The 26639-nt window shown below is 51.4% G+C and overlaps 1 protein-coding gene across 1 annotated transcript in view; it reads left to right on the top strand.

The window, feature by feature from the left end:
* Positions 1-25817, top strand: part of TG (thyroglobulin) — a 250852-nt gene extending 225035 nt beyond the window's left edge. The window contains exons 46-50 of the mRNA XM_081817144.1: positions 5711-5892; positions 7618-7725; positions 22705-22839; positions 24550-24743; positions 25602-25817. Of these exons, the coding sequence (XP_081673270.1) occupies positions 5711-5892; positions 7618-7725; positions 22705-22839; positions 24550-24743; positions 25602-25702 (720 nt within the window). The 3' untranslated portion in view covers positions 25703-25817. The remainder of the gene's footprint in view (positions 1-5710; positions 5893-7617; positions 7726-22704; positions 22840-24549; positions 24744-25601) is intronic.
* The last annotated feature ends 822 nt before the right edge of the window (positions 25818-26639 follow it).

Below are 26639 nucleotides of genomic sequence, written 5' to 3' on the forward strand. Positions count from 1 at the left end.
TATGGAGAGGTGACAAAGGAAGTAGAGACCAGATTGCCCTGTGTTGGGAGGTCCAGGGAGCAAGCTGATACTTTAAATAAGGATTGTAGGCATGGTAACAGTGAGAAATAACCAAACTTGGGATAAACCTTGGAATGGCCGTTGGGTATACATGGTGGGATTTCAGGAGAAAGGTCAGAGCTATAGATACAGATTTGGAAGAAAACCAGGAAAAGTTGATGTCACAAAAGCCAAGAAAATTGTATTTCTGAAGGGAAGCAGAAGTCAAGTGTCAGATGTCATTGAGGGTGGCGTGAGCAGGGGGCAGAGGTGGGGCCGCTGGACCTGACAGGGCATGGGTGATGACGAGGGTCATCTCAGTGGAGTGAGGGGAAGGGAAGGCTGATGGGGTGGGGAGTGTGTGCAGTGCAGAAGTGGCCACTGTGCTTCCAGAACCCTCTGCACCATCAGCTCCACCAGATGCAAACCCTCAGCCGGTTTCCGTGGGGGCAGTCTGCTCACTGATGAGTTGCCTCTCTGACTTTACCAGCTCTGTTCCACGGCAAGAACCATGTCATGTTCACTTTGGATCCCCAGTTGTGGGCCCAGGAGGCCTTTAATTCATGTTCATTAAATGAGCAAATGATTATTTGTTTTTATCTACTTCAGAGCTCCAGAGAATTCTGGGACTCTGGGGGCATTCATTCACGCATGCATCTATCCATGCAGACTTGCAAGAATCAGGTGAACTCTGAAAGGCTGCCTGTTTTTTCCTTTGGGGAGTCTACTCTGGGTCTCTTCTTCTCAAACCTATGATGTCATAACTGTTCTGCATAACTTCAAGAGTAACCAATGAACAAAAATTGTGTAAGGACCTTCTGTGTACACTTCTCTCTGAATCCCCACCTGCCAGAGATACGTCAGTGTTTCTGCCCCAGGATGGGGTAGAAGCTGATGAGAGCATGAGCAAGGATAGGGCAGGAGGAGTCGATAGGATGGTGGTTAAGATGTACTAGGAGGAGAATCCTCAGGATTGGGGTACAGTAGCATGTTGGGGAAGGTGGGGGAGTAGGAGGGGTCAGTAAACATCTCTTTTTTAATCAGGTGACTGGCTACTGGTCTTAGTGATTGAGGATGGGGAAATAGCAGGGGAAGGTTCTGGAGCTGGGGAAGAACACATGTAGATGATGAAGTTCAATTGTGTTCATGAGTTCGAGGGACCTGAGAAGTTCCCAGGAGCTGGGAGATATTTGGATATGTGGGTCTGAGGTTCAGACTAGAGAGAAATTTAGGATTCATTAACCTGCCGGTTATTATCAAAGCAAAGGGAAGAAACGGTACCACCTCTCAGCATGTCTGGACGGAAGGGGAAGAGAAGGGGGCAGGGATGGCAGCTGGGGGACCTCAGCATTTGAAAGTGGGCAAGACAGCAGAAGGGTTCCAGAAACAAGCCTGAAGCAGAGCAGGTGAGGGGAAAGGAGATGAGAGGATTGTCGAGTTGGGGTGGGGGGAAGAGTGCCAGGACGGGAAGGGTGGACAGCGCCAGCATGGCCTGAAGGGTGGGTCAAGGGGCAACATCAGTGACCCTGGAGAGGGAAACTGGGTGGGGGTAGGGCAGGAGCCTGATGGCTGTGGGGACACTCTTACTGAGTGCACACCCCAGAGCTGGCAACGCCCAGGTGAGACAGACAGGCAGGACCGTCCCTGGTGGGGTGTGGGGAGGAGCTCTGAGGATCGCCTTGGGGTTTGAAGCCACATCATAGGATTGGAGTGGCAGGGGAAGGAACCAGTAGGCAGCAACAGCTAGTGGGCTCCTTACTAGGGCCCCAGAACAGGGGGCTCCAACTCAAGGATACCTGGCAGATAGCTGTTCTGCCTCAACCCCCACATGGACCCCCATCCCCAGCAGGCGGCACCTGCAGACCACAATGGAGGACCCTTCTCCTGGCCCTCCAGCAAAGCTTTTTCCATCATGTCTGCCAACCCTGCAGTGAACATAAGGGCATTTATTTTCAATAATTTACTGGCTAAAGGGGCGCCTGGGTGGCTCAGTTGTTTCAGCATCTGCCTTCGGCTCAGGTCATGATCCCAGGGTCCTGGGATCGAGCGCCGCATCGGGCTCCCTGCTCGGCGGGAAGCCTGCTTGTCCCTCTCCCACTCCCCCTGCTTGTGTTCCCTTTCTCGCTGTGTCTCTCTCTGTCAAATAAATAAATAAGATCTTTAAAAAAAAAATAACTTACTGGCTAGAGGAGAGAGAGTAGGAATATGTATTGTCAGCCATGTGTCAGCCACTTGGTAATCACTAATTCACTCGATTCCAACATCCACCCCAGGCACAGAGAGGAATATTCACCGAGCAGATTTACTGACGGCAATGAGTCTTCCGAGGTCACACACCAGAGCCGGGTTCAAACCTGCCTCTCTCAAATACAGACCCCACGCTCCGTGCGTGAGGCCACGGGGCATTCCAGACCATGGTGAAGCCCTGCGCCGTCTCGAAAGTTTCCTACGGGCTCTAACTGTTCGGTAGGACAAATTAATGGCAGTCCTTTTAACACAAGCACAGAGGACGTGCCAGTTCCTGACGGCCCTTAACACAGCCCAGCCTGCAGTGAACCCGCTTCCTCGGTGGATTGCGCCTGTAATTACAGCTTGTGGGAGTCAGTGCTTGGCGTCACGTGGTGGCCCCCATCCCTCCTGCTGACTCTCTAATTAAACCAGCAACAGCATCTGCGCTTCGGTCCTGGCCAAGAATGAGGAGATGCGGTTCTTGCTGGAAACGGGCCCCCTTCGCATTCCCACGTGCTCCCCGGGGCCGGGGACCTCACGTCAGCCGTCTCTAGAATGTTGACCAGCCAGCGAGGCCGCGCCCCGGCTAGTCTCAGCCCGGCTCAGATCCCCTGGAAATGTGAAAGCCATCACAGTCTCATGGGAGCTCAAAGCGGGCCCTTCCCTCTGGCTCCCTAGCTGTGGAACTGTTTAGACTATTATATGGTAGAGGTACTTCTTCTAGCCATGTCCGGGCTCGGTGCCCTGCCCCTCTTAAAAGCTGCCTCATTGTGAAAATAGTTTCCAAGGAACTCATGTAGGCGCTCTACCCGTTAGGTGGGGCTGGTCATTTTGCAGCAGGGGTAGGGAAGAGGGGCTTCCCAGGGTTTGGACCCAGGACCGATGGGATCAACATCGATGAGGTCTCTAAGGCAGGGGCTTCCCTGACCCATCTGGGCTGGGCACAAGATTGCGTCTACAAATATCGAGCAATGGTAACACGCAGGCTGAGAAATCAGTAGCTATCATTTCATTTAGCTTCACGACAGCTTTATGAAGAAGGTAATATTCCTGTGCCCATTTTACAGAGGAGGAAATGAAGGCACAGGAAGATTCAGTAACTTGCCCAGGGTCACACAGCTAATAAGGGGCCAAGCTAGCATCCAAGCCCGGGTCTCTCCAACTCTGGGATCTGAACCCAAGAGGTTCGACTCTTGAGTCTCCTTGTGGCCTCAAGCCTGTGTCCTTGTAGGCCAGTGTCTTCACTAATCATTGGTCCAACACGTTTGCTGAGCACCACCTATGACTAGGTGCCTGGCACTGTACTGAACCCCACGCACCCCTTTTGCTACATGGTCATTTTGGAGCCAGAGACGAGCAAACACCAACAGCATCTGGGGATTGAGCTCAGCATCTTGAGCCTTTGCTGGGCCCCCTGCCCTGGCCTGGGGGCAGCTTAATAATCCTCACATCTGTTGCCCATGTGCCCAGAACTATGCTCAGCCCTTTCAACGTATGTTGTGTTGGAATTTGGCACTGATTCTATGCAGTTTCCCAATTCACGTGTGATTTTGATACTTCGGTGAAACAGGCATGTTCAATGTTTGGCAATAACTGGAGATAGGTGCACGATTTCTTTATATTCTATAAAGATTTTTTTATATATAGAATATAAATATTCTATAATATTTCTGTTATAAAGTATTCTGAACACTCAAAAAAGGACAGAGAATAATATAATGCAGTTTCTCCCCTGAACTACTATTAGGTTGTGAAGTCAGCTCAAGTGATTGCAGGCAAGCATTTTGAACAGGTTAGACTAGAGGCCTCAGCTCTGGAACATACGGGAAGAGCTTCAAGCATGAATGTCCTTCACGGACATTATTCTAGACCTCTGTGTGCTCGCGCATGTGTTCTGATCCATAAAATGTCTTTCTGACTACAGATCATGGTCAAAAATCCTTGAAAGTCATTGATATAATGACTACTATTGTATTCACTCTACATTTTTCACAGATATTAGTATTTTGCCATAGTTGCCTCAGATCTTTTTCCAAGAAACACACGTTATAGATAGAATTAAAATGATGCTCCCCTCCCCTCACCTCTGCTGAGCCGGTAGATGAGGCTTGGCTTAGTTACTCCACCGACTGGTCTGGCCCCTCCTGCGTGAGCCCACTGGCGTCAGCTGAGAGAGTGTCTCAGACAGGAAGGGCCGCTTCCTGGTCATACCCACACCTCGAATTCTAATCACAGGTCCTGTATGCTTGGAAATGTTTAGAAAAACAATCTAAACATGCCAGGGTGTCTTGATAAGCATATCGTGCTATTGATATAAGAGCCTAGAAATATGTAAACACCCATCATAGGACTGAGCGAGCGCCCTGGGGTCTGTGCCTCACACTTGAGAGCAGCATCTCTGACCTTCTGCTGCCCCTTGTCTTCAGAAATGAGGAAACTGAGTCCTGGGCGAGGCAGATGGTCCCCCCAGACGGCCCTGATGCAGAGAGCAGGAATGTTGGGACAGGGAAGGAAGGAATAATGGAGGGAGGAAGGAAGGAACGAACGAACGAACGAAAGAAGGAAGGAAGGGAGGGAGGAAGGAAGGTAGGAAGGAAGGGAGGGAAGGAGGAAGGAAGGAAGGAAGGAAGAAGAGAAGGGGGAGGAAAGAAGGGAAGAAGGAGGGAGGGGGGAGAGAGATCGAGAGAGAGGGGGAACGCAAGCAAGCGAGCTAGCTAGCTCCACCTGGACACACATCCCCAGAGAGCCGAAAGCCTTCCCTGACCACTCTGTAAAAACTAGCCCCCGCCCTATCCCTGTCAACCCGGTCTGTTTCTCTTCGTAGCACGGGTACCCTGGTAAACTGTACAATTATTCGCTTCCTTCCCCTCCACCCACCAGAACGTGAGGCCCGTGAGAGCAGGGAGCTCCGACAGCCTGCGCCCGGCTCCTTCCCAGGCCCGGCACGCAGTTGGCCGCGGGCGGAGAGGACGTTCATCAGTGTAAACGTGGGCAGGAAGCATTCGTCTGTTGATGGATCCAGTCGGCGGATGAAACTGGAGATAGCGCTCTTAACAAAACCAGATGACAGGCCGGCTGAGGGAGCAAGGGGCTCAAGCGCAGGGCGGCCTGTACCAGCCACAATGGCTCGCATTTATTGAGCACTTACTGAGTACCAGGCACCACTTTGAGCACTTCGCGTGTTAACCCTTTTGGTCCTCACCGCAACCCCACACGGAGGACGCTCCATTGTGTCTGTTTTCAGGCAGGCAGAGGCAGACATGGAGGGGGCCACACCACCTGTGGAGGGTCACACGGCTAGGACAAGTGGAGCTGGGATTCGAACCCGGGCAGCACCACGTCCCACCGATTCCCAGGGAGAAACTTCTAGGGCAAGGGTTTCTGGGAGACTGACTCCAGCCCTTCAGAAGCTGACTGGGCATTTCCCTGTCTCTTTTTAAAGCAATTTGAGGAAAGTCAAGGCCGGACCAGTAGCAAAACAGCCTTCTACCAGGCGCTGCAGAACTCGCTGGGCGGTGAGGACGCGGACGCTGGCGTGCAGGCAGCAGCTACGTGGTACTACTCCGTACAGCACTCGGCCGACGAGTACGCCTCCTTCTCCCGGGCCCTGGAGAACGCCACCCGGTGAGCCACCCGGGGTCACGGAGGCGCCCCGGACTGTGCTGCGAAGGGGCAGCTTGACGGGTGTTGAGACCACCTGCCCGCTGTGGTCTCCCCACCCGGGGAGTCTGTGGTTTCCAATCACAGAGTCACTAGCTCAGAATAAAACGTGGTCCCGCCCACTGGGATCTTGGGGACCAGAAAGGCTTTAATTTTCCCTGTACTGGAGAGCTCTTTTCAACCATGTAGCCAACAGCTGTTCCTAGAGGCCCAGCCCCAGACTGGACTCTAAGAGCTCACAGATGTCCCAGTTCTGGACCCTGAGAGGCTCATCACCCAGTCAGGACTGGGTGTTGAAAAAGCTCAAGGCTGAAGTTCAGAAACCTACATTCTGGCCCCAACTTGGCCTCCAGCTGGCTGGGAAGGCATGTGCCCTGGGGGCAAGAGCTGAAGTGTGAGGGAGGGCAGGTAACCAAGGAAGGCCTCACTGAGGAGGCAGACTCCAGTTCCCCCTTAGCTCAGGCCCTCATTGCCTCCCGGCCAGGCTCAGGCAGTGGCCTCCCTGCCTCTCCTTGGCAGCACCCCTCCACCTGGCTGCCGCGGTGTGACTCTTTCCCGTAGGTCTGATTCCAGCCCGGTCCTGCTCACCACCTCTCTTCTTCATGCGATGGATCATGGCTGCCTTATGTGCCCTGTCAGACCCCAGTGGCTGGCCCCACCCCCCCTTAGGGCCTTTCCTAGAAACACTCCAGCTGCCCTGCAGACTCAACAAAAGAGTTCATCTCAACAGCCAGAAAACAGGGGTAGACAGACCCTCTGCACTGAGAGACTTTCATGGCTGTTACCAGCCTCCGTTGTTACAATATCCTTACGGCGTGGGCCCCATGGGTCCCATTTCTCAGATGAGGAGAGGGAGGGTCAAGGAGATGCAAGGACCGCTGACTGGGATTCAACACCCGCTGGGCTCCAGGCCGCCTGAGGTCTGTCTGGTTCTGACTGGGCCTGGTGCTTCTTCTAAGCGCGCAGCTTGAGCACCAGCCCACGCACGACCCCACCATTGCAAGCTGATGCTTCTCAAACATGTTCCCATCACCCCAGAGGGGGAACAAATGGGAAGCTTTGGGAATGTAGAACAGGGTTCTCCACCTCCTCGCTATGGCATTTCCGGTGGATAATTCCTCGCTGAGGGGTCCGTCCCAGGCGTCATAGGCTGTTCAGCAGCATTCCAGGCCCCTGCTCACTAGATGCCAGTCAGAACCTTTTCGTCTCCAGCTGTGACAGTGGGAACATCCCCCAAACATTGTCAAATGTCCCCTGGGGGGTGGGCGTGTCCCCAGCTGAGAGCCACTGGTCTAAATGTATCATACGCATGAAATACCCTTGAGGATATTTCCTCTGCCTTCTTTCGAAATGTACAATCCTTTTGTGTTCTGTTCCATAGTATATTGTATTTATTTTACTATAGCGTGTTTTGCTCCCAAGTCTTTAAAATTAGTGTGCTGGGAAGATGCTTGCCCCACGGGTTCCTTGTATGACCTTGAGTGACCTTGCCGGCCAGACACCAGGCTGGACCCGCTGCCAGCAATGGAGCCAGTTGGGCGAGAGGCACACCCGTGAGTGCTCTCTGCAGGCCGGTGCCGAGGCGCCTGGTGGCCCAGGGGACCCTGGCCCGGGAGAAGCATGTCCCTGGCACAGTTGTCTATAGAACGACCCATAACTAAACACCCTCCTCTGTCCTCATGTGACCAGGGACTACTTTATCACCTGTCCCGTAATCGACATGGCCAGCCACTGGGCAAGGAGGGCCCGAGGGAATGTCTTCATGTACCACGCTCCCGAAAGCTATGGCCACAGCAGGTAAGGTGGCCGCATGGCCACAGCGGGTGTTAGCAAGTGAAGGGAGTCTGGCAGGGCTCTGTGTCCGTTCTGTGACCCTCAGGGAAGCCGACGACAGAGGGCAGGACTGAGGTTCAAGTCCTGCCTCGGTGACATCGGACTTGTCATTTAGTGTCTGAAACACGGGTGTAACAGTAATCGCCACTTTCTCGCACGGTATTGTTGGAAGGACGAGCAAAATAGCAGATAGAGGAGGCACTTTGGAAATCCAATGTTAGCTCTCTTAATGGATTGACCTGGCTTGGGGGAGGAGGTTTCTTTATTAATCCTGAATATTTACGCCTCCAAAACCTGAGCACTTAGCTTCACTTAAGAAAATGGCTTTCTGAAGTATAAAAGGCTGTTTTGTTGACTTTTTTTTTTTTTGCGACAAAAGGAAAGTTTGGATTACCTCTAATCTCTATACCATTCCTACTTCCAAAATATGTTCAATATACCTTATAATAAAAGTCTCAGGTACAAAATCACAATCACAATGGAAACGAGAAATAATAAGTAAGTGAAAGAAAGCACGTGGGAAGCAAAGGGTCAACCAACGAACGGGCACAGAGTGTAGCCCTGCGTGTTCCAGAAGCCAAGGACAAGATTAAAAAATAAAGAACAATGGGAGCAGAGAGGCTGGGTGGTGGGGGAAACATCTGACATCCACCCGCTGGACAGTGATGCCAGGAGGGTAGCGGGCACATGGATGCCCAGGGTGTTGGGGGAGGACTGTGGGGTCACGTGTTCTACTTCGTCATGACCTTGCAGTCCTGAGCCATTCACCCATGTCAGAAAACCCCAGGCCCCTTCCCGGCTGGGCCAGCAACTTCCCACATAATCCGGTGTGATTGCCATAAATCACATCAGATGAGCCACTTCACGTTGGAGCTTCTTGGGGAAGAGCTCATACCCCGCCAAGGGCAGAAGAATGTGTGCTGTGATGATGGTCAGCCCTCTGGGTTAAGGATTCTCAGATAACAGAAGGTCAGGGGTCAGGGAGATGAGACATAAGAACGTCAACTTTACAGCTGGAGGTCCGGCCCCACCAGCTATGCAGAGTTGGGCAGGCTCCTTTGCCTCTCTGACCCTCAGTATCCTCATCCACTAAATGAGGCCACTGGTTTCCCTTTACAGGCTTGACATTAATAATACGTGGCACAGAAATTATTCTTTCACTTGTGTTTCTTTGCAATGACACCAAGGGAACTCCTACAAACATACCTAACTTCTCATTATAATTGGCAACATCCCTATATAATGGGCTGAATATGGCCACTGAAAGATCCCAGGTCCCAACCTTATAAGGAAAATGGGGCTTTGCAGGTGTAATTAAGTTAAAGACCTTGACCTGGGAAAATTATCCTGCATTATCCTGGTGGGCCCTAAATGCAATCACAAGTGTTTCTACCAGAGAGAGGCCAGGGAAGGTACATAGAAGAGGAGGAGGCAACGTGACTAGGGAGGCAGAAATTGGAGGGGTTGCTGCGCCCATGAGCCGAGAAACAGCAGCTGAAGAATTCACCACCCAATTCCACCAGATTCCAGACAAGAATCCACACGAGCTGCAGGAGCAAGACCTGGCTTCTCCCCTAGGGCCTCCAGAGGAAGCAGGTCTCTGTTGACACCTTGATACTTGGCTTCATGACACTGATTTGGGGCTTCTGGCCCCCAGAATTGGGAGCCAGTAAATATCTGTTGTTTTAAGCCACCAAGTTTGTGGTAGTTTGTGACTACAGCCCTAGGGAACTGATACAGTCCTTCTGATGTTCTCTATTCCCTAAGCACCCGTTATGTACCTTGTCCCCCCCACAGATTACTCAGCTTGTATAACACTTCACACAAACATCCAGAATCCTGTTGAGGTTGGCAGCGTTGAAATGGTCATTGCTATTCTACAGAAGAAGAGTCTGAGGCTCAGGGAGTTCCATGGGATTTCCCCAAGGACGAGTGGCAGTTCGTTGTAGAGCAGTGACTTAGTCCTGCCCTCTCTGAGCCCCCTGAACTCTCTTTCCACTACACCACACAGTCTTTCTGTCTCTCTGTTTAGAACTATTTATAATTCCAACCCAATCCACTTCCAGGATTCAAGCAACTGCCCCCATGTTGTAGGAAGGAAAATAAATGGCCCTTGAAGGTTCTGGTAAGAAGGCATTTGGAGAGAAAGGACGACGAAGAGAGTGGTGGTTTGGGTGAGGATGGAAGGAGCCCTCGTCATCCAGGGGCACCCATGGTTGGGAGGCCCCGCATGGGAAGCTGTTTGTAGAAGAAGCCTTGGCCGTGTCTCCCAAATGCCAGGGCTCCCGGGATTCGTGCCCAGGGCAGGAGTCTGGTTCTCTGCCTTCCTCCCTGTTAAGGAACAGATTACAACAGAAGGTCTGATGCTCTTGCAGCAAGTCCATCAAAAGCTTTAAAACGTATGCACACGCCATTGGGCTCCAAAATATACAGTGGCAAACCCAGAGAGGCATCTGCTCCCTGAGGACCAGAACGATCAAAGCAAAACAAGACGGAAGGATCCATGCGATTCTAGCCAGAATCAATAATGCTTTTATCCCACCCATATTAGTTTCCTGGGGCTGCCTTAGCAGTGTCCCCCACGCAGGTGGTTTATAACAACAGGAACGGATTGTCTCACAGTTCCGGGGGCCAGAAGTCAATCAAGGTGTCATCAGACTCATGCTCCCTCTGGAGGCTCTAGGGAAGGATCTGTTCCAGGCCATTCTCCTAGCTTCTGGTGGCCTAAGGCATTGCTTGGCTTGTAGATGGCCACCTTCCTGCTGTGTGTCTGGGTCGAAATTTCCCCCTTTTTATCACAACACCAGTCATATTGGACTGAGGCCCAAGCTACATCCTCATTTTGACTTAGTTATGTCTGCAAAGATGCCAGTTTTAAAGAAGGCCATATTCTGAGGTCCCAAGGTTAGGTCTCCAGCAAATCTTTTTTAAGGGGACACAATTCAACCCATAGCATCGCCCTTCTCTCTAAAGTAACAGCCTTGCTGGTGAGGCTCCTGAGTGTCAAGGGCCCAGAGGGGTCTGTTTCAGACCTAAACATGAGGTAGTCCACGGGAGTGGGCTCCTCCAACAGACTCTGAACCACATCCTCATTCTGGCATGGCCAGTTTGGGTTTCTCTGCTGCTGAAGAGCATCCTCATGCCCCTCCGGGGCTCTGCAGACAGATCTCCACTGTACTGATCCAGGGAACCCCCCCCACCCCGCAAGGAAGCCATGCTCACAAGCCAGACCCTCACAAAAGTGCCTCCTGGGTCCTCACAGTCACCATGCCTCAGGGCCTGGGGACCCTCCTGGCACAGAGTAGTAGGTGCTCAAGAAGTCATGTTGAAGCCGCTCCAACCACCTCATTTGACAGGTGAGGAATGAATCCTTTCCACTCTGGTCTATAGGCTCCTTGGGGCTCAGTTTTGCCATCTGCACAATGGAAATAAGGAGGTGGGAGTGGTCAGGAGCACAGATTCCTCCCTGGGCTCTTTGGGACCCATTCTCTATACCTTGGAGCCTGAGCTCCCAGTAAAGCATCGAGTTTATGGAGGTTAGAGAGGTATGAACCCCAAGGAGCCCAGTCACCCTAAGTGACTTCCAGCTGTCACATTCTACCATTTGGGGGGACAGAGACACTCAGAGGCACCCATACATTCCTCAGACAGAGCTGTTCCTGTGTGTACGGAGGCAGAAAGTATCCTGGTGATGCAGGCTCTCTGGGCCAACTGACTCGGTCAGAAACCCAACGCAAGTCACTTAACCTCCTTGGTGACTCCATTTCTTCACCCACCATGCGAACGGGACCTGCTTCGGAGGGTCAGTGTGATAACGGATTTGCACACAGAATGAGCTCTGGCAAAGAGGAAGCGCAGAGGTCGTCCCATTCTTCTGGCCCCTCAGAGTGCATTCTTGACGACCCTCTGTGTCTATGTCCTCTCACCCCCCACAGTCATGGGATGGTGCCACCCACAGAGTAGATGCTGAAATCAATGAATGAATCACGGAAACTAACCCAGTTAATCACTGGCAAGTGTATCCTTTTTGCCTGAAAAGACATCTCTCTCACTCTGCCCTGGCGCTGTCACACCTCTCATTTATTTCTGGCTCGAACCTACGGACTTAAAATATATGTGCCTGCCATACGCTTTCAGCCATCTGTCCTGTACCTCCATTTCTGTGAGCATAGATTAGCTTTCCTGGCATAGCGAGTGCACAAAACGCAGTACATTACCACTTTCTCAAGACTCCTATTAATTGATCACAGCATAGCATGGTTCTGTAATGGCTCCTGGTTTACGGATGAGATTTTCATCCCTGAAGTTGAGGGCCAGCCTCTGTGAGGAAGGAATAGGTGTCATGGGTGGGGGAGGAGACAAAGAAACTAAAATCTACAGTGGGAGAAGAAGGTTCCATTTTAAGATTTAGATTCAAAGAATCATAGACTATGGAAATTGATTTCATCTGACTCCTTCATTTAAGCCCCGATGTAAAGAGCCAGCCACTGGCAGTCTAGACCCAAACCCTGTCACTTGCCCTTGCTCCAGTTTTTCTTTGATTGGACCCTTCAACCCAAAGCTTGAGTGTTTGCCATGGCTAAGTCCACTTACTAACTGTGTGACCTTAGGCAAGTTGCTGAACCTCTCTGAGCCTCAATGCATCCTCACCTATACACAGGGAAAGTCATAGCTCTTGTCCCACAGTGTGGCTAGAAGGATTTAGGGGAACAGTGCCTGCATCTGAGATGTGTGTGTGTGTGTGTGTGTGTGTGTGTGTGGTTGTGTGTGGTTTTGTGCCTACAGTACCTGGCAGCTTTGGTTTCCAAGGCTACTAACATGAGGCTAAAACTTACCAGCTTTCTCTTGCTCCACTCTGCTCACTGGGGAGATTTGGGGCCAGTTTCGTCCATGGTTACTATCTGTAGCCCTCTGTTTCAGGAAGAGGGATTTTCGCTGATGACTATAACCCAGGCCTTCCCAACTTGGTGCTACTGACATTTTAGGCTGGCTAATTGTTTGTTGTGACAGGCTGTCCTGTGCACCGTGTATGGTGTTTAGCAGCATCCCCGGCCTCCCTCACTCAATACCAACAGCACCTCCATCGTTGGAACAACGAAAAATGTCTCCAGACATGGCCAGTGTCCCCCGGGGGGCAAAATCGCCCTCTGTGGAGGACCACAGGTGGACTCCACTGAAACGGGGATTATTACTGACAGCACCTGAAGGGAAGAGGCAGCCCCTTTCCCAGACTCGTCCTTGATCAGTGCAGGACCCCTCTGCCCACAGACGTTGCCCCTGGCCCCATGGGAGCCCATATGGGCAGGGCCTTGGCCTGCTGTCCCCTCCCAAGTTGAAGGCCAAGGGGAATCTCTAGGATGGCTTCCCTGCTCTGTCTCTAGGCGCCACCTCCTGAATGCAGCTAGGACTCCTCGATCCCTGCCAGTCTCCTGTTTTGCCATCCTGTGGATTCTCAGTTGACGTCCTTCTCTGGAACCAGCCCCTTCCGAAGGACACACTGGTCCCAGTGTCTTCTCAGGAGGAGCACTCACTCCGTTCTCTGCAGCCCATGGCCAAAGGACTCCCAGACCCTGTGGCCCTCCTGGGTCTGGGGGACCGCCCCCCAACCTTCTCCTGTGGGAGGGGACATTGATTTATTCTCTGACGTCGCCTGTCCTTAGATGGCTCTACCTAGGTGCACCACTTATGCATGCCTCTGGGCAGGTGACAACCTCTCGAAGCTTCCACTTCCTCATTTGGGTGATGGAGCTAATAATAACACAGCTGTAGGAGTGTGTCAGGATTAAATAAGGCAGTGCGTGCCGACCACCCAGCTAACTGCCCCGCATAAAGCCAGCGTTCATGAGGTGACTTCCAACACTGTTTCAGGGGTTATTCTGGAAGAATCCACATTGCAGATGAATAGGTCCCAAGAAAACAACCACAAAGGAGGTGGTTTCTGGGTACCAGCCACTGAAAGAGGAGCTGTGGCCACTTCAGAGGGCATGTGGGGGCCCTTCATCGTAAGCTCACTGGTGCCAGTTCATAGTTTCCATGGAAATTCACTGTGGGGCTGTGTGTGGTCTGTCGTGCTTGAATTATGTGCTACAGTCGGGGCCTTATTTCAAAGTCTTGGTCTCAGAGTCCTGAGATATCATTCCCACATTTCAACAGTGCAGAAGACAGTTCAGAGGGATGGGTCTTGACTTCCCTTTGAATGGGGGTGGGGTAGGGCTCTTGGGATGACACATCCGTATAGGATGCCGAATAATTCTTTGATCTGGGGAGAAGCAGCTCAGCATAATGGAAGAACTCACCCTTTGAAGTTAAATCAACTGGGGTTTTAATTCCATCTCTTCCATTCATTAACTGCCTGCATCTGAACAAGATTTTTCTGTTTACCCACCTATAAAATGGGTATAGTTACATCTATTTTAATCAAGTCAATGTATGTTAAAAACCTGGCATATTCTAGATGTTCAGTATTAAGGTTACTTTTGCTTCTGAAAAATAAGGCTCTGAGAAGAAAAAAAAAATTCAAAATGACTTAAGAGGCAGTAATGTTCTTCCTTTATAAGTTGTCCCAACCCTGGAAAACAAAGCCATAAATTCTAGACTCAAGACATTTTGTACATCACTACATTTGCATTCTAGACATGTGTGTATTCCAGGGGCCTTTAACATTCCAGATTCAAAATATTATCTTTTTAGTTGACTGTCTCGTGGAGTTTGTTGGAAGTAGCAAACCAAAGAAAATATTAAGTGGTTGGATTCTTGAGTTGGGTCCATTGGCCTGGCTACATCCTGTGTGATTAACAAGATTATTTACCAGTAAAGATGGAGGTGAATCACTTTCTAAAACTGACCACTCCAACCTGGTGATATATAAGGACATGTGCCATGTGTCCCTTCCAACATGGATTCAACAAATATTTACCTGCTGCCTTCTATGCCCCAGATCCTAGCAATGGACAGAGAGAGGCTGTCTTCTTAGGATTAACATTATGTTAGCGGGTGGAAATGGCAAACATCTAGGGACAGGGTACAAAGAACAGACTAAACACACATAGTAAGCAGAGTAAGTTCAGAAAACTGCCCTATGAAGGAGAAAGAGAAAAGGCTTGACATGTTTGAGGATAAAGAAGGAGGCCAGGGAGCTGGGGTCTAGAGAAGAGGGGGAGATGTGGGGGAAAACACATAGGAGTTTGTAAGCTGTGGCAAGCAAAGAGAGTATTTTTTCTGAGTATGATGGAAAGGCATTGGAATTTTTAAAAAGACATGTGATAGAGAAGGCACATGGGTCTTTTCTTTCCCACTCAAAACACAGCTCACTGAAAATCAGGTGGGATTTTTAAAAGAATGAAGAATAGAAATCCTGTTATCCAGTGTGATGATCAGTTGGCTCCTCAGAAAAGTTGATTAAGATGGGAACTCATGAGAAATGAATAAGGTAGGTAAATTAAACTTAAACATGTTAACTTCTCTGTGTGCACAGAAACGTGCATTCCTCTGCGAGTCTGTCAGTGCAGGGTCAGAGGCTTGAGTCAGAAAATGCTCCCTTTGAAATTCTTGCAAAATCATGAACGTAATGCACGGCCTATGATTTCCAGCTTTGGTTTCTTGAAAGTGGGGTATCCACGTGATATTTAATTAATTTAATTAAGGTCTATAATTACAGTGACAAATACAGCTCGCATCAACAGGTTTGACGCAAACACAGTTGGCTCTTGGTAAACACATAACTTCCCGGTGGGAATGGATGCACCGGGCCAAGAAAATTCAGCCTTTTCTGAACAGTGGTCATTAGGCATTATGCAGGGAATAAAATGTCCAGGTAATGGGGCGCCTGGTTGGCTCAAAGAGTAAAGCATGGGACTCTTGATCTTGGGGTCGTGAGTTTGAGCCCCACACTGGGCGTAGAGTTTACTTAAAAAAAATTTTAAAACAAATTAAAATGTCCAGGTTAATGCACCAGGTCCGCCGAAAGCTTTGGCTGAACCACAAACAAACCAGTCTCCCCAGCTTTGCTGGGCTTTCAGGACTGTGAAAATATGCAGGGGCTCAGGATGGGATTGTGTCATTTAAAGTAAATCTGGGAGCTCTGTTTTTAAAGGATTGCATAGTGAATCTTTTGGCAAAACAAGCCATTTGTAAAGCATATAATTGCCTCCTGATAATTCACAGGCAGAATCTGAAATTTTGCATATTAGATTTGCCCAAAGAGAAGCACAGTTACAGGCTTCTATTTGTAAGTTAGTTAACACTGCCTCAACCCCTCAAGAAAAAAAAAGGGGGGGGCCTGGGAAGCAGAAGGATTTCCATTCCTCCTTGTTCCTGAATTTCCGTTGGAGGAAGTTATTTAGAGATGCCTGCTAGAGATAAGAAAGGGAGTATATTTTATGGGGATGAGGTCAGCAAACTTCCTCCTGCAGACAGAACAACAGGGATAGAAATCTCTGGAACAACAGGCTCTGAAATCAGTCGATCAGATAGGCTGTCCTCTCCAGAGCACAAGCCTCTTCAGCCCATGGTCAGTGTAAGAACGACCTCCCCACTGGCCCTCCTCACCTTGAGGGGAGCCCCACTGAGGTCATTCCCTCTGGGCACACTGCGTGGGTCATTGTGCTCCCTAATCAGCCCCAAAGGGCCATGATTGATGTGCAGGTAGTGGAGATCAAGTCAGGAGCTTGCACTGAGACTAATCTCTGACAAGTGGCTTGTGGCTGGCCAGAATGCGGGCCTGGCTTCCCTGCAGTGCATACCAGTGGGACGTAGGATGATGAGAACAGCCCAGTGGAAAGGTTGGGGAGCATGACATACGCAGAACCAGCCTTCTGTCTCTCCTGGACAAATGCAGCAATCCCGTGATTTCTCAGTTCAAGCCTTTCTCCCCACACCGCTCCAGGGATGATTCTAGAAGAAACACAGCTTGCAGCTTGCTTGCTTAGAAGCCCTTCATGCCCTGCCCCCATCTCCTTGAAGATGTGGCCTTCAATTCCTCTGGCCTCGGTTCTCACACCTTCCACAAAACCAGAGCCTGAAGGACCTATCCGTTTTCCTGGACGAGGAAAATCCCAATTTCACTTTTGGGCGCGATGCACTTCTCAGTCCAATAGAGGGGAGCACCCAGCGCTTTGGGGCCTCTGCTACCTGTTAGAGCGGCATCCCCGCTCACAAGGCCCTTCCCCCCCTCGCCCCCTCACTAAATCCCTACTTGTCTTTCAAGGCACAAGTCAACCCAGAGAGGATTTCCTTTCTCTGACTTTCCAAAAGCTCCTCTCAATGCCCTTGCCTGAGACAAGCGCCATCGCTTCTCCCTCTCTTCTTGTGAGGCATTGCAAATAATCTCAGCATCTGCTATCTAGCTATCCTCCATCTCACAACATCTTTTAAAAATGTCAGCTTCCTGCATTTCCTGTGAGACCGTGAGCCGCCCCAGATGGCTGACTTACGCCTCCTTTCTCCCCAGCCCCTGCTCAGAGCACCACATGCAGCGGGCAGGGGGCTAATGGGCCCGAGTAAGCTCTTGTTCTGACGTCCGGCGTTGTGTCCCCATCCACACACACACACACACACACACACATACACACACACACAGAGTCATCCCCAAGACGTGTGGCCGGTCAGTTCCTGCCATACTCTGGCTCAAGGTAGCATCGCCAACATCAGCAACCATAGTCCTTCCTTGGATGGCAGTTTGTCATTTTTAGAGGGATTTCCATCCACTACAGTCTGGGAGCGTCCAGGGATGCTATGTGGAAGGCCGAACAGAGATGATCAGACCCAGTGTACAGATGGGAAAACCAAGGCTCAGAGAGGCAACGGTGGAAGCGGGGTTGGAGTCCAGGTCAGGCAGCTTGCAGGCAGGGAGCTCTCCTCGTCCCCACGCCCACAAGTGACAATGAGGAGATCCAGACCTGGCCTGAACCTGGGACGAGTAACTGTCAGATGAGGGAAAGGTTGACTGCAGTATGCTTACCAAAGACAAGTGACAACTAAAAGCTAAGTGACACCAGCTTGCCCACGTGCCCATGCGACCACTGCAGGATGGGTGTATGTGATCACACCCAGCACAGGACAAAGAAGCCAGATCCATAAGTGTGAACTGTCAGCCCCCAACCTGCCAGCATGGTGGCCAACCCACCAGCAAGATTCTCCTTGTACCTTGTCCGTCCCTGGAGTGTTCTTCCTCGTCTCCCTCTGCTGACATGGATCCGGATACACTCTTCTCCTTCCAGAGAGTCCTGGGACTCTCAGCCAGGGCCCAGGGTCCTCTGATCCCAAATGCCCGCTTCTCCGGCTCCCACGGGCTGCCCTTCCTCCAGATGTCTGCCTTAAACTGCTCGAAATAACTCCAGCATCCTGATAAAGATCAGCCCCGCTAAGGAAAAACAAAGCAGAAGTCTTCATACACAACAGGCTCTCAAATTAAACAGATCGGATAGGCTGGAAGGCCAGGTCTTTTCCCAAAAGCAGTGCTCCATGACTTGCTGGGTCTCAGACAGACCTGCTGGGGTCTCTGTGACAGCTGGAGGGAGATGGCCTGCACCCTTTCCCAAGAGCCACCTTTCCCCCAAACCCCAAGCTCCGTGATGTCACCTTGGTAGTTTGAAATTCTCTGTGGTGGGAGTACTTACACCATGGAAATTGGCACAAGGCAACTGTTCTATTTTTTTTTTTTTTTTTGAGGGGGGGATAAGGACAGAGGGAGAGGGAGAGAGAGAATCTCAAGTAGACTCCCCACCCAGTGGCGAGACCAACATGGGGCTCGATCACACAACCCTGAGATCATGACCTGAGCCAAAATCAAAGAGTCAGCTGCTTAACCTGCTGAGCCACCCAGGTGCCCCAGAATGATGTTATTAACCAGACCACCGTTGGCACAGATCTTCTTGAGAACGTGAGAAAAGCTAGGAGGGCTCTCCCGAGAGTGTTGATACACAGTGCCACACTGTTTCCCAAATAACTCATGGCCCTCAGGAACCCTACAATGGAACTCTCAGATTAGTTTTCGGGTGTCTCTCACAGGTAAAGAGGAAAAAGGAATGAGTGTATGAGCCAGAAACTGAGCAAGAGATTTGAAATATTTTATTGCTACCCCTCACTCGCGGTTTGGAAGCATGATTGTGCCACCACATTACGGATGAGAACACTGAGGCCCGGAAAGATGATGCATCTTGTCCAAGCCTTCATAGATATTAGGTGATCGAGCTAGGGTTTGCAGTCTGTGTTCACCACACCACGAGGCCGCTGTGGTAGACAGAAGAGTGGTCCCGCTGTATGCTGGTGTCCTAGTCCCCAGCACCTGTGACTGGTACCTTACGTGGCACAGGGACTTGGCACATGCGGTTAAGGCTCTCGAGACGGGGGATTATTCAGGATCATCCGGGTGGGCCCAATGGAAGGACACGAGTCCTTCAAAGCGCCAGAGGGAGGGAGAGGAGTATGTCGGAGACGGCATGCTTGTTTGAGGGCAGAGGAAGGGAGCCATCAACGGTGGCTTCCAGGAGCTGGGAGTGGCCCTCCGCTCACAGCCAGGGAGGAAGCAGGAACCTGGGTCCTCCCTCAAGGAACCGAATTCTGTCACAGCCAGTGCAGAGGAGGCAGCTTCTCCCTCAGAGCCTCCAGAAGGAACAACGCCTGCTGACGCCTCGATTTTAGCCCAGGGACACCCGGGCTGGGCCTTCGAACTCCGGAAACTGTGAGATAGGACCTGTGTGTTGATCTGAGCCATTTTGTGGTCATTTCTTAGGGCAGCGGTGGAAAACTCATCCGGCCACTTTCCCTGAAGGGCCTCTGAGAAGCAGCCGCTTCCGTCCTCCGCACCGCAGGGTGAGGAGCAAGGCCTGGTGGCGCAGCGGAGGGCACAGGGCATCCCCTTTTGAGGCCAGGCTGTCCTGGTTGCTCTGTAGCTCACACCGAGCGGGCAGCCCCCAACCGTGTATGGTGAGGCCAGGGGCTCCGCCGGCCTTGGGATCACAGACCCCACGGGAGTCTGGTGTCGCTTCCCAGTGTGGGGCCTTGGCAAGAAAATGGCCTCTCGGAGCCTACTTTCCTCCAGTATAAACACTCTACAAATTACTCCAAGAACGTCTACTCTCAGGGGCCTGGGGATAACTGGGGTGAAGGGGCCTTGTCAGCTACGCAGAGCGGATACATGAGGGCTGATTTCTATTGCCCTTATGACTTCCATCTTCCTGTTCTTTGTTTTTTTGTTTTTTTTTTTTTTTTTTGCTCAGTGTTCCTTCTCCCTCTGAGTCTTACAACATCATTGAGAAGCCGGGTCATTGGTACTTTTTTACCTATCCTCAGCCCCTGCCCACAGGTAGATGGAGAGCAGGATTAGGGGTCTGGGGGACTCAGCTCCGGATCCTGGCTCTCCCTTGTCGGAGGCATGTGGCAGCCTCTTTTCAAGCCTCATCACCTGGGAAATACACGGGTGATGCCATTTCTGTCCTCGGCGGGTCCCGAGTGGTGGTGGTCCAAGGCTACGCGGGTACCTGGCACAGCGTGGCTGCTCAGGAAATGGCAAGTGGAAACAGGGACTGAGTGGAGCTGGCTCCCAACAGGCCACGTTGCCCAGCGCAGGCTCTGGACTCTTGTCGGCGCTTGACCACGGGTACTTCTGGCACCAGACAAGGGACTCAGCTCCTTGGGGGCCAGGAGGTATAAATGTTGATGTCACTGCTACTTCTCGCTCCCCTTTGTGAGTTTAAACCTTCCCTACAAGGGGGCAGGGCGCCTGACACAGGTTGCAAAGGGACGCCACGGTCTGTGATGGAAATTCCCCTCCTAACCTCATGCCATCAGTCCTGTTTGTCTCCCGCCATCTCCCGTCCCTTCTACACCTTCCAGCGTGGAGCCGTGATCATAATACTAGCCGGCGCTTGGAAAAGCACTTATCACTGGCTTGCACATGCCATGGCTGGTTCAACCTGGCGTTTCATGATGCGACCTAGGTCAAGTGACTCACCCAGGGTTACACCAGCAGTAAGTGACCGAGCTGACTCAGCTGAGTGACTCAGTTCCAGGTCGTTCCCTCTATGCCTTGTCGACAGTCGTATATGCACCTACCCATCATGCTTATGGTCCCGGGAGGAATTCCGGCCCCTGCGCCCCTCAGGAGTCCAGCAAGCCCGAGCCCTTTCCCAGCACATGCATGCAGTGGGTGTCTCTACCTGTCATACTCACACTGACAACAACCCCTGGAGAGCCCACGGCCTGAGATGCTGCTGTTAGCCTGAAGACAGCTGCTTACACAGCAAGTAGAAGGATGGATGAGAAAGAACACGCCCCTTACCTTTTGAGTACCTGCTACATTGACCATCTTATTCTGATCTTCACGACGACCCTACGAAGCCAGTATTTAATTGTGTAACTACTCCAGAGATGATGAAGCAGGGAATCAGGGAGGCCACACAGATTGCCAGAGGTCACCAGCCTGGAAGTGGGGGTGGGGGCCCCCGGGCTGGGTGCCTTCTGTTAGATCCCGCTGCTAGCCACGCTCCTGATCCCTCTCCGCTGTTCAACTCACTGCATGTCTCTGGGTAAGTCAGGAAACCTCTCTGGACTTTGTTTTCCTCATCTGTAGAATTAGAGTTGGCTCTTGCAATAAGTTGGGGCCAACTACAAGGTTGGAGAGGGCCGTCTCCACACAAGACCATGCTCGCTGCTAGTAGCAAGTGCTAATTCAGGGGCTTCCCCAAACCACCCTCAGGCTTGATGATTCTCTAGAAAGACTCACAGACCTCACTGAAAGCTTCTGTCTCGTGGTGAAAGTGATACAGGGAAGGGATGTGGATTCAGACCAGACAGAGGAAGAGTGGCACAGTGTAGAGTCCAGGAGGGTTCCAAGCGCAGAGCCCCCCGGTCCCCGCCGTGTGGAGTCAGGGGGCTGCTCTGTTGGCACTGATGTGTGACAGCGGACATGGGGTAGCCCCAGCCAGGGAGCCCCAGCCAGGGAGCCCCAGCCAATCACCCAAATTTGGCCGTCAGGGGCTTTATTAGAGTCCTGTTGCATAGGCATGATGGATGACTGATTGCCCATGGTTAATCTCAGTCTCCAGGTCCACTGATACCGTGTGACCCTAAGTCACATGGTCTTTTGGCATGACCAGCCCCCACCCTAAGGCTGTTGAGTGCGAACACATTGATGGAAAATCCAATGTGGTGAGCCTCTGCCCTAAACAAAGGTATGACCACCGGGCGCAAAGGCCAGACTTCTCTCTGGGAAAAGTCGAATTCTTTACTACACAGCTGTGAAGTCCCTTCCAGCTTTTCCACTGTGACAGTCCCAGCATTCACCCCGATGGCCCCAGGTACCCCTGGGCTGGTCTCCCCAGTGCTAGCTCCAGCCTGGTCCACTCCAACCACTGGTCTGGCCTCTGCACCCTTATTCCTTCCTGCCTGCTTACTACTACCCCTAGTCCGGTGCCCGGCACATCGTTGCTGGTCCGTGTATTATTATTATATTAACTGACCAGCAACGATGTGCCGGGCACCGGACTAGGGGTGGCTAAGTGGATGAATGTCATCCTTGAACAGGTGTGAGAGCTTAAGTCATATGAACAAGGGCTAACACAGAGGAGGGCTTGAAATACAGGCTCTTTTGAACAGAAAGATGTTCTATAGACACAGTAAGTATCCTGGTTAGAATGCGGTCGAAAGAGCATTCTCTTGGAAAGTTACTTAAGGCATTGTTTCTGGAGAGGTAAGTGCTCGGCATTGGGTACATTTCAACCAATAGATGTGTCGTGGATCTGCTCCAAGGGGGGGGGGGGGCATTGAATGAAAGGCCAAACCAAATCTCAACTAAACAAACTAAGCACTAAACCAGAATCCTAAACATAAAGAAAGAAAAGTCCCCATTTGGGGAGGAATATTGGTTTTGGGCTCCTTTGACTTTTCCAGAAGTTTATTATTCCTTTAACTTTTGCTTCTTCTTATTTCCGCGTGTCTTCTCAGCCTGGATTTGCTGGCAGATGTTCAGTATGCCTTTGGGCTTCCCTTCTACCCTGCCTGCAACGGTCAGTTTACTCTGGAGGAGAAAGGCCTGTCACTGAAAATCATGCAGTTCTTTTCGAACTTCATCCGATCCGGGTGAGTGGACCACGTGGGCCCACTGCTGCCCTCACGCCTGCCTCCCTCCCTATCCCCCCTAGATGTCGCGGTCCCCTGCTACTGGTCTCCCTGTCTCAGTCCCCCTCTTCTAGCCCAAACTACCTCTGTGTAGATTCATCTTGGTGAAGGGAAGCTCCCACCACACACTCCCTTATTGAGCCACATTCGATGGCTCTAGATCAGGGTTTCTGAACCTCAGCACCGCTGACGTGGGGGCAGGTAAGTCTTTGTGGTGAGGGCATCCTGTGCAGCCCCAGCTGTTTAGCAGCTTCTCTGGTCTCCACCCACTAGATGCCAGTAGCGTCTCACCCCAGGTGTGAGAACAAACTGTCTCAGAGGGTACCAGATGCCCCCTGGGAGGCACAATCACCTCAAGCTGAGAACCACGGTCCTAGATGATCAAATTCAGTTAACATATTCCAGCCCCTTCCTTATCTACCCCCGCATCCCTGCATACCTCTATTCTAGCCCAGGTGGCGGAGTCTCTGTCCCCACTTCCAAGCTTGGTTCCCCTTTTACCTCCTGGCCAGACATTCGCTGGTCACCTAGCATGATACTCAGGCCCCTGGAAAGGTAGAAGGTAAAAAAAAAAAAAAAAAGTCACGTGGAATTTAAGAAACAAGGCAGAGGATCATAGGGGAAGAGAGAAAAAAAAAATGAAACAAGATGAAACCAGTGAAGGAGACAAACCATAAGAGACTCTTAATCTTAGGAAACAAACTGGGGGTTGCTGGAGGGGAGGAGGGTGGGGGGAATGGGATAACTGGGTGATGGACATTGGGGTATGTGTTGTAATGAGCACTGGGTATTCTATAAGACTGATGAATCACAGACCTGTACCCCTGAAACAAATAATACATTGTATGTTAATTAATTGGCTTTAAATTTAAAAAAATTAAAAAATAAAATAAAATGAGGGGAAAAAAGTCATGTTTCATCCATAACTTACTGACAGAAACACAAAACCCAACCATAATTAACCCAACCATAATTAAAAGCAGGGCAAAGTAGAATTTTATCTAGTTCGTTATAGGAGTTGAGCAGAAAGACATTTCTTTTAATTCAGATTTAGAAAAGGTTTCTCTGAGGAAGTGACATGGAAGCTGGGTCTTGAAGGACAACAGGCTATTTAGACACAAGGTGCCGACCAGTCGAAGGCGCCCAGGAGAGGAGCGTACCAGCAAAGGCACCCTCGGGTGGAAGGGACGAGAAACACACCGTGTTTGGCCAATTATCAGGAGGTCGAGGGGGCTGGACGGTGGGCCTGGTGGCAGGTGTGGAGAGGTGGCTGAGTGTGACAAGGCCTGACCTCCCCTTCATAAGGAAGATGGCTTACGGGGAGCAGACAAGTTGGCCTGGCTTGGGGCCCACCCTTCTGCCCAGGCCTTGGACAAATGGATCCACTCCAGGGACTGGCTGCGGTGTCCAGAGAGAAGGACACCAGGATAGAAGGGGGCATGGCGACCTCGTGAGCATTCCAGACACGGGCCTTTCCACCTTCCATCATTTGTCATGTGGCAGATCAGGGCACAGCCATGGAAATCGGATCGGGCAGGTCCAAACCCTGCTTTGACACCTGAAGATTTGGGACTTGGTCCTCGGACACCAAGTGCAAGTGAAAAGGGATCCCGAGCGATAAAAGGAAAACCATTTTCCCTCACGGATGTTTCTTTCCTGTCATTTTCCCAGGAATCCCAACTACCCGCATGAGTTCTCTAGGAAAGCCCCTGAGTTTGCGGCCCCCTGGCCTGACTTCATCCCACGGGCCGGTGGGGAGAACTACAAGGAGCTCAGCGTCCTGCTCCCCAACGGGCAGGGCCTCAAAAGCGCTGACTGCTCCTTCTGGTCCAAGTACATCCCGTCTCTGAAGGCCGCGGCGGCAGGTGGGGAAGCGGGAGCGGGCGGGGGCTGGGCAGAGGGCAGGCGAGTGGTTCCTCCCCAGCATCTGCCGAGCTCCCTTTGCGGCAGACCTGGGTTAAGCGCATGGAGACACTGAGTCATGGAGTGCCGTCTACACGGCCCTTCTCCATGAGGAGCTCCCAGTCTGGGGGGCCTCCTGTTCTGATGGGGGACGTCAGAGAGAGAGGCACAGGGCCAGGACACCAGGGGTCCAGGGGTGGGATTTCTAACCAGGGGAGAAGTGGAAATTATCACTTCTTACCCCTGAAGAGCACTTCCAGCTGAGCAGGCATTAAGGAGAGAAACCGAATCATAATGAGGGCACTGGGAATACAGAATTAATGCAATGCCCTTAAGAAGCTTCCAAGAGAGGGGGGGAGTGAGAAACATAACCCAGCGATTGGCCCTCAGCTGTCCCCGCCCCACGATGGAAGTCTGTGCCCAGGCCAGTGGGAGCCCAGTGGAGGGAGGATCTGAGAAGGCCTCCCGGGGAGGTGGATGGTGGGGCTGAAGGTTTTCAGAATGACATGATTTCTTCATGCAGCAAGAGATAGGGGTGCAACATGCAGCAGGAATGTGATCTTGCCCACCATGTTTTAGACCCACAAAGCTGCATTTAGCCACCAAGGCCACGGGGCTCTCTGTTGAACCCGAGTCCTGTTGTACCCTTAGCATGACCCAAGAGCCTGGTGATGAATCTGGTGCCCGCCCCCTGGAAATGCCCCTCTGTTGAGCATTCGTAGGGAAGGCGCATCAGAGGCTGGGGTCTCTTAGGGCCAAGGCGGAAGAGACAAGGGAGGAGTCCTGATCTGAATAGACCAGCCTTGCCCCTTCTATTTCAGATGAAGCCAAGCACGGGCTGTCAGCAGAGAGTGAAGAGGACGATGGGCCAGTTAACTCTGGGCTGGTCGGAGAGCCAGGCTCCAAGAGCTACAGCAAGTGACCATCTCTTAAGACCCTCCTGCCCAGCCTGGCAACCCCACCTCAGGCTGCCACCAAGGGGATCTTATTCTCTAAAATAGCCACTAACTTTCAATAAAATGTCTACATGCAGTGAAGCACTGGTGACTCAGATTTGTTAATTCAAGGCTGTCCTGGGGAGACACAAAACGATGTCTTAATGATCTTCCTGAGTCTTGAAGCCCAGGCTGCTCTTTCCTTCCAACCAAAATTTGTGGAGCATTCTGTGTACTCCAGGCCTAGTGCTGATGGCCAGGGAGGCAAAGACCCTGCCTTTTAGACAGAGAAAAAGGCAGGTGAACAGGTGTGAACATTAACACAAGAAATGGGGATGCATCGAGGGCGGGCCCCAGAATGACACAGCCCCACCTGTGTGTTCAAAAGGATTCTCTTGTGAAGGTTCCAGAATGGAGGTAGGAGACCAACAGCTGGTGCAATATTCTAAGCAAGAGACAATGAGGTCTGGGGGCGCCTGGGTGGCTCAGTCGGTTAAGCGACTGCCTTCAGCTCAGGTCATGATCCCAGGGTCCTGGGATCGAGCCCCGCATCGGGCTCCCTGCTCGGCGGGAGGCCTGCTTCTCCCTCTGCCCCTCACCCTGCTTGTGTTCCCTCTCTCGCTGTGTCTGTCAAATAAATAAATAAAATCTAAAAAAAAAAAAAAAAAAAAAAGAGACAATGAGGTCTGAATCCAGGTAGCGAGGGTAGAGGTGGGGGAAGGCAGAGATCTGAGAACTCTTTAGGAAGCAAAATTGATAGGATTTGATTGAATGTGAGAGGAGTTTGGGGCAAGGAGATAGAATTATTACCTCAATTAGGGTTGCTTTGGGTTCCCAGAGCAGCAACAGGTTTGATTATTTACCCCCCTAAGAGACATACCTATGAAGGTGAATCTATTTAAAACTCTCTCTCCATCTCATACA

Source organism: Leptonychotes weddellii, chromosome 4 (genome assembly GCF_054177405.1).
Source record: "Leptonychotes weddellii isolate Sample4059 chromosome 4, ASM5417740v2, whole genome shotgun sequence".
NCBI classification, from domain to species: domain Eukaryota; kingdom Metazoa; phylum Chordata; class Mammalia; order Carnivora; family Phocidae; genus Leptonychotes; species Leptonychotes weddellii.